General features: G+C 36.2%; 1 protein-coding gene across 4 annotated transcripts in view; it reads left to right on the forward strand.

Annotated features, from left to right (window-relative positions):
• Oatp74D (Organic anion transporting polypeptide 74D) overlaps positions 1 to 14,188 on the forward strand; it is a 122,109-nt gene that overhangs the window by 84,947 nt on the left and 22,974 nt on the right. For all 4 annotated transcript variants that reach the window (XM_087411931.1, XM_087411933.1, XM_087411934.1 and 1 more), the window contains 4 exons: positions 10,371 to 10,830; positions 11,166 to 11,545; positions 13,465 to 13,688; positions 13,993 to 14,133. In XM_087411931.1, the coding sequence (XP_087268057.1) occupies positions 10,510 to 10,830; positions 11,166 to 11,545; positions 13,465 to 13,688; positions 13,993 to 14,133 (1,066 nt within the window). In that variant the 5' untranslated portion in view covers positions 10,371 to 10,509. The remainder of the gene's footprint in view (positions 1 to 10,370; positions 10,831 to 11,165; positions 11,546 to 13,464; positions 13,689 to 13,992; positions 14,134 to 14,188) is intronic.

Consider the following 14,188-nt stretch of genomic DNA (forward strand, 5'->3'; position numbering starts at 1 on the left):
TAGTCAACTTTTGCACCAACTTCCTCCATGAGCGCGTTTGTTTCAACCCTCAATGGTCCTCCCAGGCTCCGTGAAACTTCTCTGGTTCTCTGTGCCTCATTCATACGTTTCCATATAGATTTGTACAACCTTCATTGTTAACTAGTTGAAAGAGCGCCCTAAATATCCCATATATTTGTATTTTCAAGTACTGAATCGGTATTGAATTATTACTTGGAAATATCGCGTAATTTAACTGTCACACGTGTTAAATGCAATTTGCCTGATATTATTACTATTATTACTACTTATTTTAAAGAACGAAGAACGTTGTTATTATTTATGACTTATTATTATTATTGATATATTATTTTTATAATAACTTACATTACTAATTATAACATTCTAATTATTTGTTTGCGACGTATATGAAAACATTTGACAAAAATAAACAATGTGCAATGGTAATATGAAATAATTTAATTATATAGAATGAAAAGCATCGTTTTTCTGTTGATGCCAACAATCATCATGCAGCACAAGAGAATACGATAACTTTGCTGAGTAAATATGTCATGAAAACGACAAAGTTCGCACCTTTTGACACTGACGAAATGAAAGAGAAATACGAAAAACTCTTCGTCGCAAAACATCCAGCAATGCATATCGTGCTACAAGAAATACCGCGATGTACTGACAGCGCTCCGAATACATTCGTCGTTCTCGTTTCTCGCAGTTTTATCATCTCGTGAGAGAGCAACGAACGGCTCGACGCACCGCCATTGTGGTCCATTCGCACGCGTTCACTCTTTATGTAACCGAGAATGATGCGTTTTGCCCGTACTTTGATATTTCTGCGTATACACAATACAAAAATATTCCTCTGTATATCTATTATTTCCAGCGTAACTTCGTTTTTCAAAATATTGTCATTTTATGCCACTATTTTCTGTAAATAACAATAACAATTCCCATGTGTTTTTTACGCACATATTCATGCAATAATCGATGCGGTTAATGCAGTAATAAACTCTGTAGTGTAATTTATGAAAGACAATATACACGGAGAATTGCGCGAATTGTAATCTAAGGGAATTTGCGAGAGAGTCTCATAAGCGATCAATCTACAATGCAGGAATATTGCGATATCGCTGTATATATTCTCCCGTACATAGGCATCTCATAATCGAATATTCCGCTCTTCAACGTTCGAAGGAAAAAAACATGTAAAATGTTCCAAAGATTACACGACGTGTTGAATCTAGATGTTGTGAATTGTTAATATTATCCGTGTTATACGCGGTTCTCAGAAAGCGGACAAACGATATTCACGATGCAGCAGGAGTAATGTGGGGGGGGGGGGGGGAGGGAAATGCGTTCCCTTTCTTTCGCGTCGCTTTCTACAATAGACTAGGGATCGAGATTCTCCGCTATTCCGCTCCGCGCGAAGCGGGAATTACTTTCGCTACTTTCAGCTCTCCCAACAATGCTGTGATTTAATAGAGACCGTGGGCACGCTCGCGTGAGCGCGCTACTTTCATCTTCCTTCGCTTGCGCGATTACGAGTTTTCTTGCCGTCGTCGTTCGTTTCTGTAACAACGCGTGCCTCGCACATTCATTCTGAGAGACAACGTCGGTTGAACGTTTAATATTCCATTGTTACGCCCCGTAAGTCAAAGAAATCGTTAACTCGGTTCTTTCGGGTATAAACGTCTGCCATTGATCTATGCAATTTGTCTCTCGCAAAAGGAATATACGTATTTCCAGAAATTCTCTTTAACGTTCACGTCCATGATCTACAAACAATATCTTTCAATGTTATACTGTCCGTTTTTTTTTTTTAAATACATATCACTTATTCGATAGAAAAGCGACATATCTCAAAAGTAGCAACTTTCAAGAGAACATTTTTAAAGTTCTAAGTCGAAACAACGTTTTTAAGGAAAAATTGTATAATTCTAAATAGAACAATTTTTCTATAACTATTTCAACACCGACAATACTCTTTCACGGTGTCTAACTTAACGAAAAAAGTCTCTTTCCTATAAATAGTTATTGCAAACTTGATAAAAAAACAAGCAATATTATTACAAATGTATCATTTTTTTAAACAAAAATATACGTCTTTAGAATTGATTTCTCAAAGATGCTAATTTTACCACTGCTAGTTGTACCACTTTTCTGTCAAACAAGCACAGCATTGCGATATGTATACATATGGATACCTACACAATATCCAGTACTTTTCATATTATGTGGTAACTACATTCATAGACATTCATAGCTGACGATTTCCCGAAGTTTGCGCGGAATGCGTCGTAACTACATTTCTCGATTTCTTGACTCTTGTCTTCAAAATGTCCGGCTGTGGCGTCGAGTCTCCAAGTATTCACTTTCCACATTTTCGCGACGGGGGAGCTCCAAGATCGGATATCGTGCCCATCGGAGCGATACGACCCAATCCGCAGAGTGCAATTTCACGAAGGGTGGTTATCGCATGCCGTAACGATTCAAGTTGCGACACTTCTCGCGTGGATGACGTTTCGTTGGATACGGCGTGGTTTGAAAGTTGCCATCGAAGTTTATTTCGAAATTGCACAGTCGCGCGATCTGATCGCGATCTCCCCAAAAAAAAAAAAGATTACAAAAAGAAAGAATAAAAAAAATTGGAAAGGAGGAAGAAACGGAGCGTGCAGTAATGCCAGCGAGCGCGAGTCGCACGATTTGTTTCGGATTTTAAGTTCGTACATGCATCACTAGCCTACCCACAATAATTTATTACACTTGGTGCGAATACAGCTAAAGGGGTGTCTCAAAGGAAATGTAAATAATAATTAATTTTATTAACTTATTAACTTAATTTTATTAACGTTCGGTTGTTTTATATCTTTTTCTTAGAGTAATTATAAAAATGAAGAACAATCGCGAATAAAAAGTTGTTTTATTAAGTAACAAGATTTAAACGTTTATTTAAATTTCACTTGACTTTATTTATTCTAGAAATTGAATTTATAAACTTTAATTAGCAGAATACACGCACACACACACACACACACACACACACACACACACACACATATTTATATTTTACATATACATATATATATTTAAAAAATATATATATAATAATAATTTAGAGCCTATTGATTATCTTATATATATATATATATTTAACTTTATTATAAATGCTAATTCTTAAAATAACTTATATTTAGTATCTTTTTTAAATTTATCAATAAATCTGTTATTTAAGGCGTGCTAATAGAACACCCTGTGTGTACATGAATTGTAATTGAATTAGAATGCGATCTGATCTGATCTAAACAACATGCTGAATCAGGCGAATGTAGGGATTGAATGTAAACAATAATAAAATACGCGATTCGAACGCTCAAGTCGGGGAAATCGAACGGGATCGAATGCATCTAATCTCTCTTGCTCTCTCGGTCTTTATAAGTGCATCCAGGTACTCTGCGAACGTCGTTCGTCGATCTTGTGGGTGGTTAGCTGTGTACTTTCATTCTGAACGGTAATTTATCATTCGTATATCTCATTACGGCAATATGTAACGAAATCGTCGAGATACTGCTGGATTTATAGTAAGAAGGTGTGGACGTTTTCTAAATGTTACTATGGCGATGAACCCGGTTCTATGGAAATACTCTGTAACGATAACAATATTTGCGATACGATATGGTAGATAAACAATAATTCATCCTTATCTGTCATGTTGTATATTTTTATCTTACGCTTTTAACCTGGAATTTTTAACTTAAAGTTATCTCGCAGCAGAGTTATGATGCAGAAATACGTGTACAAGTTTCATAACGCTTTTATACATTTTAATAATTAAAAAAATTTTTTCAGTATTAAATACTGATTGTATTTAATGTTGACCGTAAAATAATTTATAATTTGGAAACGAGCTTTGCCGTGTGCGTTACGATGCTATTTCACTATCGAGATTTCATTGTCAAGAGAAAACGAGATTATAAGCGTCTCTTTTTGCGCATTGTGATAGCTGGTAACAATGTTGTTGGGATACAGAGTCTAGGAAACGGTGAAAATTTAAAAAAAAAAAACGCGACACCGACATGGGACGAGTGCACCGAGTGAACTTGACAGATGGTTCTTTCGCTTTTTATCGCGAATGTGCACGTAACGTAGGGGCCTGTTTATACACAAGTTTATCAATGTAATACGCCGCTGCAACGCGTTTACACATAACCCATTTGAGATCATCGCCCGCATAATTCTTTTTCCTCCACCTCCTCTAATGGCGAAATGCGAGATGCGGCAAACGGACAGCTAAACAAATTATAACTGTTAACAAGAAGTGATGATACTTCTTTCTGGAGATGAAAACTTTAATCAAAATATTAATTAAAGGATTTTGCGGGAAGAGAGTGTAAAATGAGTGAACACGAGTTGAAGAAAGATATTTGTTCTGCAACCAAGAAATTTGCAAACCATGTTTATCGAATCGCAGAAATAATGAACAATCGAAATACCTGTTGTGTAATCTGAAAATCTTTTCGACATTGCACTTTGTGAGAGATTGACTGCACTCACACATTGTAAGCAATAAATTATCAAGTTAATTTAACACAAGTCGGTCTCGCCTTTCGTCTCGAATTAAATGGTTTAATAAATTTGATCATTCGATACGCTGATATTACTGTCTATAATACATTTGACTGTACAGGCGTGAATTAAAGGCACGATTAACAAATTACGAAACGTACAACTTACGAGCATAAGAACGTTTTGGTGGTTTTTTTTTTTCAATGAACGATTATATTATATAGTTGCAACGTTGTGACTGCGAGAACGCTGCCGCGTGTTAACGCTTTAAATAGCAATTTATATGTTCGCCAGAGTGTTGAATTTATCTTGAAGATTGTTAGTAGCGATTACATTTTTTAACGAAGGTGCATCAGTCTTTAAAATTGAATTGTATATCTAAGATAAAAATCGTACACTTTGATATCGACTCGCTTCAATATTGATTCACTCAGATATTTCTGATAATCAGTCTTTCTTATGTAGCATCTTATAATATTCCATGTTACTTTGACAGTATAAAAATTAATTAATGATGAAATCGATAATTGTTATTAATTAAACATTTACGATTTATCCATTAATTTATTACTTAAGAATTCAAATTGTACGCCTAAATTTGAATTGAGGCATGAATTAATTCAAGTGAATAGAATACTGTAACTCATCCTTTACACGCAACATTAAAGCGAATTCATAAATTTTTAAGTCAATTCAAATCAACACATATTAATCTATATTTAAATAACTCTGACTGCCGTCAATGATTTTCAACCACGCGGCTGTCCTGGACAAGCGGTCTCTTTTGAATCGCTCTGTATGACAACGTGCTACACGCTGGCATTGAGGTGTAGTCTAAGCAGAATAGGCTAACTAACCAACTAACCACGAGACCACGTCAGTAGGACAGTGAAAGGCGACCTAGACCAAGTCTCTTTCCAGCCGTCGCATAACGTGGAGTTGGAACTTAACAGAGGAGAGAGAGAGGGAGAGAGAGAGAGAGAGAGCGAGAGAGAGAGAGAGAGAGAGAGAGAGACACGCACGTGTCCTACGCGTGTGTGTTTACCAACACGCGCGGCCACGTGCAGCGCGTGTACGGCACGTGTCAGTGTGCACATACGCGTACTGACACTACTGATCGGTGCGGCAGGGAAAAATGGAGTTGTAGCGGCGCGGGAGCTGCCGTTCGCTCGCGCGAATATTTTAATGCCTCGCCGGACGCTGTCGGAAGTGCGGTTTAAAGCGTCGTTAACGTTAAGCGTAAATTATTCCATGGGCATTTCCACGACACGCGGGGGGAGACCTTATGTAGCAGCATAGTTTCATCACGCAAACTCGTCGAAGGTAGCCCTTCGCGATTTAATCAGGTCGGTCGATCGAATCTCGCGCGACCCCTCCCCGGAAATACCTGGCGTGCGTGCTCCACCCTTTCGGTTCTCCAAGATCGACAATTGCGACCGACGCGATGCGATACTTGATTATCATCTTCCACTGAGAGATCTTTATCCTACCGTATACGCAAGTGCGTACGCACGTACGTGGGTTTCCCCGAGAACGGTTATGAGATATTTGAAACTCCATTCAAACCTACGGGTGACGTACCAAGAACAATTTATTACCGGAAATTTCTTCCCCGTTTGTTGCGTAGAACCGCACCTGGTTCCACGTCACTCGAAGGAATATCGTAGACAAAGTCACGTTTTCATACGGAGGTCGCCCGCCGGTGTGAATGACTGACGCCGACGTTCTGGAGGACACATCAGCGTGTAACTTGTAGTTATTTGAAAGTATAAAGAATGCTATGTTGAATTTTGTCATATTTTTTTTTTTCCGCTGCTGCGTAGTAGCCCGTAATATATTATGCCTAACATATTAAAACGTGACGATTTGAGAAAAAAGGAAATTAAAAAATGTAAGTTGATTATTTTAAATGTAATATATTTCTTATCAATTAGATTATAATTTATTATAATTAGCTTCAATGTCACGAAACGATGTGCGAATTCGGAAACAAATAGATAAAATGTTAATTCATGGAATTGTTTGGTATAGGAATTGAAAAAAAGATTCGTCAACTTCCAGACAAATCAGGCTTTTTTTTTTTAAAGAATAATATATTATTATTGTTAATTTTTTTTTGTATATTTCTTTTTCTTAGATCAAAGTGCGAAAAAGGTGTAGGATAATTTTAAGCGACTAAAATTGTTATAATGCGTCCGAACTCTGCCTGATTCCTACGACTGATTCACTCGTGAGATATTTGCGGATCGGAGCTGGTTCTACAGAAGATTTTCACTCTGAACGTAGATGAGAGGATGGGCGGGAAAGAGGTAGGGGCGGACGACTTGTCCGAAAAGGATTTACGATCGGCAAAAACGCGCTCTCGCAGAATTTCGCCATTGCAGCCGGCTGACCAACCGTCCGAGGCGACGAGAGAGTCGGTCGGCGCTTCGGTCCTTTCGATTTCGTTCTCGTTGCGGGATTGTAACTTTGATGCCCGACTCTTGCTGCGAGAAAAGCACAAAGATAAAAATAACAATATTTTCGACGATCTCCTTGGCTGCCAAAAGAAGAAAGTTTCTTGGCGTTCGCGGAGAGAGAAATTAATACAATCGCCGTATAATTTTAATTAAGATACGCAATGATAAGGTGTAATTATGTATTAATTATTAACCAACACGAATTTTTTAATATTAATTTTATGATATTTATAATATTTTAAAGCATGTCTATTTTAAAACTCATGATTATTATATATGCATATTGAAAATATGGAAAAAAGAATAATTGTAAAAGCATAATTTATGTAATTCACTGACATAGAATGAGATTTTTTTTAATATTACGAGATTATCTGATATATGCTGATAATAAGAAATGATGGAAGCGTCAAGTCTACATCTGTTTTCAAGAGGGCCGCAAACTGCATCCTAATTTTCACACATGCACAGTGCACGCTGGTGAATGGCGAATGTTATAGGGTCAATGGCGCGTAGAAACGGCATCGTAGTACCGTAAACAGATTCGTATTCTTAGACAGGATTTTAGGGGTCAGCCACCATACGCTGTTAAGCCATTAACGACGATATAAAATCTACTCGCTAACACGCGCGACGATGTTCCGCAATTTCCGCGCTGTTTATTCAGCGTCGCTGATCGAGTATGGCGAGTGTCTGCTCTATTCTGCGACTGAAAATAGCAATATCTATTAATTCCGCGAACGATTTCATCCATCTGTTTCGTTAGTTTTTTGTAGTTGATAAAATTGACAGCTTGGAATCAAACAACGGTATACTTTGATATGGCAAGTAGATACAGACATTATGAAACTGACACACATTACCAGACATGTATAACTGCTTCTTCGATTTTGAAATAATACGATTTAATCACTTCAGAATCAAGATAATAAAATGTTTTAACAGTATCTATTTAGTATTTATTAAGATTATAATAATAATAATAGAGATACATATATATATATATATATTACAGTCAGACATAAAACTGTTCTTTTCTACTTTGAAATGATATAGAAGACTATTTCTTTTATTTAGAGATAATATAATTTCGCTTCAGTAACAAACTAAATAAAATGTTTTTAAAGTATCATGTATTTATTCATAATATTTATTTACATAGCATATTGATATGGCAGTAGATACAAACATTATATGGTCAGACATAAGACTGTTTCTATTACCTTGAAATATGAAATCTTATTACTCTTTCAATATCAAGATAATAAACTGTTTCTGACAATATTATATCTATTTGATATTTATTTATGTAATATTTTGATATGCAGTAGATATAAATTACAGACATTGCTAGATATGTAAAATTGTCTCTTCTATTTACAATTACAAATAATATGATTTAATCATTTCGATATGAAGATATTTTTAAATGTATTATCTCTCTTTCAAGTAATATATTATTTATACATTATCAAGAATTATGCATAATTTTAAACTTAAACCAAATAAATGTAAAAATTAAAAAATAAATGTTAAATACTTACGTAAAATCCGTTTCAAACAAATTTAACTTTTACGTATTGATATTTGAGAGCGTTTTTGAAACCATGTTTATTTTTTGTATTTTTGTGCGTGCTTCAATTTCTTACGTAACTTTGTTTAAAGTTCATTTTAAAATAAGGATGTTAATAAAGTAAGAATACTGATTACCAAGCACTTACGTCTTGATTTACGATCGAGTTTGCGTCGCGAGTACGTATATTTGAGCGCGTAAGTCGACGTGTAACTGCGAAGAAATCTCAAAGCGAAAGTGAGAACGTCTTCGCCGTCACACATATTCAGTAGCGTTCTAGTGCACAAACTCCTACTTGCGCTGTCAGTGAAAACCGCTGGTGCGATAGCCCGTGGAATGGAACGCAAGGGAAATGAGGAAAATCGGGCACCGATGAAAGTGAGAGGACGCCGGCTACAGGGTGTCTCAGGCGGCTTATTCCGCAGTCGACCGCGAGAGAAAGGAGTTCACCTCTAATGGAGTGGAGCTGGTCCAGTCGGTCCGCGCGATCGATGGAAAACGAAAAAGTCGCAGTGGCGGAGGTTGACCGTTAGCGAAGTTTCGGAATCTTTTCATTGTCCAAGTTTCGAAATACAACTAAAAGACACCACCACGTCGTAACGGTGGGCGGAAGAATCGAAAAGAAAAAGGCATAACGGCGAAAAAGATATTAACGATACATTTTGAAGTTTTCAAAAATTTTTATCATTCGAGCCTCAAAATTTGCATTTGTGGGAAATGCGATATCACGTAAAGAAATGAAAATATTGAAAAATCAAAAAATGTATTGTAATTTGAGTTTTTGTAAGTAAATAACTGACTTGATGATACAGCTTCTTAGTAGAATTCTCGAAAACAAACTTTTACAATACATTTATATAATTTTATTTATCGCGCTAACGGAAAATAAATTTCTCACGTTCACCAGGATTGTTTTCTCGCTACGCCCATGACCTAGACATCAGACCTACTTGCGGATCCTCGAATGCAGAATTGATATGCGCGTTCTACACTGCACGATGACGAACGGATTAAGTCGGAGAGCGACTTTCACGTTTGCTCTCACGCGTGTGATTTTTTTTCCTTTCTTTCATTTTTATTTTTCTTTAACATGCATTGTGCCCTATTATAGCTGGGCGCGCGCGACCGCCTTACGATTTCGTAAGGCGATTGTTCGAATCGTTACGTCAACGACGAACTAATTCCATATAATACAATCCGGCTAGGTCTACGGTGTGGAGTCTAGTGTCGTAAAATCCCACATTTTATACGCCGTAAGTTATTCCAAATGAACATTACTTGCATTACGTCCGAGAGCGCGCTTTCGTCTCGCCGCTTTTCGTCTAACTCGAATTTGATTGGTTGTTATTTATTTGGCGTTACAAATAAATACGGAGAGAAAGAGAAGCAACTGGGCAATTCTCGTAAACCTTTCTCCTGGATAGCAGAGATTAAATAACTGCTGGATGCGAACCCTGAAATTTGTGTTCGCGCTCGCGAAACTTAAAGAGATTTCGAGGAAGGCACGTCGGACGATCTACATGATTACAGTTCTAAATAATGCAGCGAGACGCATAAGTCAGGAATTTGAATTTGCGTGAATTTTTTAGAATGTCGAAAATTACTTAACGAGAATTTTTATAACATCGACGCTATTAAACTCATTAAGATAACCGAGATCAAGCTTAGAAGTTCGAAAGAAGTTGGAATGTGATTAATTGTATACATGTATATGTGTATGTATATGTGAAACATTATATGAACATTATTTAATAATTTATTTTTTCTGGTTACAGATTGATCATTCGTAAGGTTTTTGAGAAGCCAAAAGATTCTTCTGACAAGGAAGGATTCTGGCTAGAATTCGCGAGGGTGCTAAGGATATAAGAAAGGAATAATCACTTTATCGCGCACACAAAAAAGTGAGGGAGAATAATGGCGGGCGAGGACACACAAATTTTGTCGAACGGCAATGTGGAAGTGCTCACAATCATCCCACCGAAAATGACGAATGGGAACGGGCTGATCTGCGGCGACAAGCAGCACAATAACAATGGTTTGATAGCGAATGGGAAGTTACATGGAATCGGCGGTACGGAGAATGGCAATCTGATCGTGCCGGATGAGAGGTCGAGTAGCCTTCACACGGAGTTCGACGATGCCGACGTGTCCTGTGGATGGGGCCCGTGCAGGCCTCACTGGTTGCAGTACTTTGCTACGAAGCAGGCCTTCCTAGTGACCTTCTGCCTTACCTGGGTCAGTACACCAAAGAAATTTTGATCTTTTAAGTGTATATAAATTGATTAAAAATTTATGTATAATAGATAACTGGGAATAGAAGTAAGTGAGTAAAAAGTAAAGTGAGAAGTTAAAAGAGACAATGATAACTATATCAATTTCAAAGAATAATATTAAAGGATTAATTATGTAATTTTTTTTTGAAAGGGAAGGACAAAGAATAATCCTTCCCTTTTCTCTGATTATTTTAACGAACAATTTTATTAAATAAAATCTACGAATTTATCTTGACAATTTGGCGTAAAATTATTTTTATTTTTATTTTTATTTTTATTTTTATTTTTTTTTTATAGGTGCTTCAGGGTATGTATTACACATACTTCGTCTCCGTCATCACGACAATCGAGAAGCTCTTCCAAATCCAGTCAAAGACAACAGGTATTATCATGTCGGCTACGGAGATCGGTCAGATCGGGTCCTCCCTGTTATTGACGTACTATGGCGGCCAAGGTCACCGGCCGAAGTGGATAGCCTGGGGCATGATCCTCTTCGCCGTGAGCTCGTTCACCTGTTCGATACCCCACTTTATCTTCGGCGAACAGCTGATTCGTCGACAGAACGAGATGCTGGTCAGCGGCGTCGGACCCGGCACCGAGAGCCGCGGGCCCAACGACACGGATCCGATACCGGCGAATCTCTGCTGGTTCCAGGAAAGGAACAGCACGTTAGACGGGTGAGTGCTACTGTCATAACTCCTCTTCGAGTTATCCTCTTCTATTTCTAAATTCTTAATGAGTGACGCCTTCCGACGATTCATCATAACGAAGAGAGATATCTTCATTGGCTTTTACCCTCGTGATTAAGTAATAGCTAACTCAACAGTCGTGAATCATCAAAAACACAGGGTATTAGAATCTATTAATCGCAGTGGTAGCAAATGTGAGTATAAAAGGGAAATCGAATTATTCAGAATTATTCAGTAATTGTTAAATTAATAGGTTAATGAATCAGTTAATTTCATAAAATTATTGGTTCTATTCGTATTAATGAGATAATGTATTAATCCACTGATTATTTTAATTCGATTTAATAGCCGTTAGTGATGATTCGTGTTCATACAATTTATTCTTCGTTTAACAAACTTAAATAACTTGTTTATTTGGTTTACTTGAGAAATCAATACAGAAGCATTTATGGTATAGTTGAAAGAAATTTATGATCGTCGCGTTATTACAATGTCTCGCGAAGAAACAAGGCGGCATGCAAACGATCAGCTGTGTTATCGTTTCGGGCGAGATACAATAATCGTTTGCCGTGATAAATACACAATGTAAGGCGGAATACCGCCGAAGTAATAGGTATGCAGTTTTGCCTCAAACTCGTATTATACAAGAACCGGTTTGTCGCATTTCTGCAGGACGAGTTGCACCAGCGGTTCATAATCCGAAGGCAACTAATGAAAAACGAATTGCGCGTTTTACGTTACCACAAAGACCTTTTAGACAGCTGAACGGTTTCGGATAGAAATAGTCTCTTTATCTTAGTTTAGAAACAGTTCGGAAAATAGCAAGTAGGAAATAGAACGCGTTATAAAAGGAGGACTATGTTAAGACTTTCTTCAGAAGATAAATGTCTCATTAAAAGATCCTACGTTTAGTATATTCTTTTAAATAATTCCAAGAGAAACTTGGCTGAAAAATTCTAAATCAATCAAAAGATAAATTGTTTTTAAATCTTTCCGAAAATAGTTTTTAACAAAAGGATAGAAGTGTACAAATTATACGCGTGTTAATTTTATGTTATATCATGTATGTTATATCAACGTCATAGTGTACGAAAGAAATCGATTTTGATATGAGAAAAAGGAAATGATAATGTGTTTGATTAACGAGAAAGTTTGACAGATAATGTTATTTTCTGATTATAACAATGGACTCCATTCTTCAGGAACCGCTTCTACGTGTATTGTAATTCTGTTGATTTTTATATAATGAGAATGTCCATTGATCAAACACAATGAAATTTCACAGCGGACGAAATACTCTAAACTGATTCACGCAATTTAATGCGATAATAAAATGGGGCAATGTCGATTATTTATTATGAGAATGACAATGTCATTTTTCTTGTTATCGCGTATTGCAGCTGTGCTTATCATTTCTCATGAAGAAAAAGGACCCTATATCCCTTTCATGTGGGTGTTAACTTCCTAATATATTCCCGGAAGTTGTTGATAGAATTTTATTATAAAATAGAAATCGGCAACGAATTTAGATAGCAATAATTGTGACATATTTATGCGTATAAAATAATTTGAATAATTCATGTTTGAATAATGAAATTACAAAAATCATTATTCTGAATTTGTTGCTTCTATATATATGCTGATCGATAAAATTTCATTGTCGATGTCAAATCTTGTAAATGCCATTAACCTTATAATTAAATTTTATTACTTTATTTTGTAATTATAAGTATTAATTTTTCTAACTAGGTAATACATTTACATCACTCTGATGTTCATTAATACGGTATATGTGTGTACCATGATCGAGGATTAAGTAACTTGCGTTAATGACCAGCATATACATCGGATTTATTGCTGTAATTATAAATACCTAATAATTAATTATATATTTTTTTGTCTTGAAGATGGAACGTATCGATGAGCGCATCCCAAATTGAATCGTCGGAATACTGTAAAGGCGATTTTCTTACGGAGCAAAGAAGAATACAAAGCAAGATAACTACGGTGGTGCTTGCAATATTTTTTGTATCGTTACTTGGTGTGGGAATGGGTCAAACAGCGGTATACACTCTCGGTATACCGTATATCGATGACAACGTGGCCAGCAGAGAAAGCCCTTTATATTTCGGTAAATCCTTTCACCGATACGCAAGTTATTGTTACATTCTAATTCTATTCTTTTATATATTAATATAACAGATTGTACATTTTAATTATTTTTTAAAATAATTTAATTATTTACTTTTATTGTTAAAATATTTATGTGAATTAAATTCTAATTGCTAGAAATACAATTTTTTAACATATAAATTATTTGTAATATTATTGTTGTAATACAAATAAAAAGTTTTATTTTTCTGTGTCTGCAAATCACTATCCGATATTCAATTATAGATTTAAGGCTTAAAAAATCATTTGATTATATGCAACAGCGATCACCATCGGAGTACGGATTCTTGGTCCAGCGTTAGGCTTCATTCTCGGTTCCGTGTGCACGATGGTCTATGCGGATTTGTCGAGAAATCCGCAGATTACACCATCGGATCCAAGATGGGTTGGTGCTTGGTGGCTTGGTAAGTCCAAATAAATGATAATATCGAAATTAAAAATAATGATTAGTTCAATTTT

This window comes from Acromyrmex echinatior, chromosome 12 (assembly GCF_024713525.1).
Source record: "Acromyrmex echinatior isolate Ae372 chromosome 12, ASM2471352v2, whole genome shotgun sequence".
NCBI lineage: Eukaryota > Metazoa > Arthropoda > Insecta > Hymenoptera > Formicidae > Acromyrmex > Acromyrmex echinatior.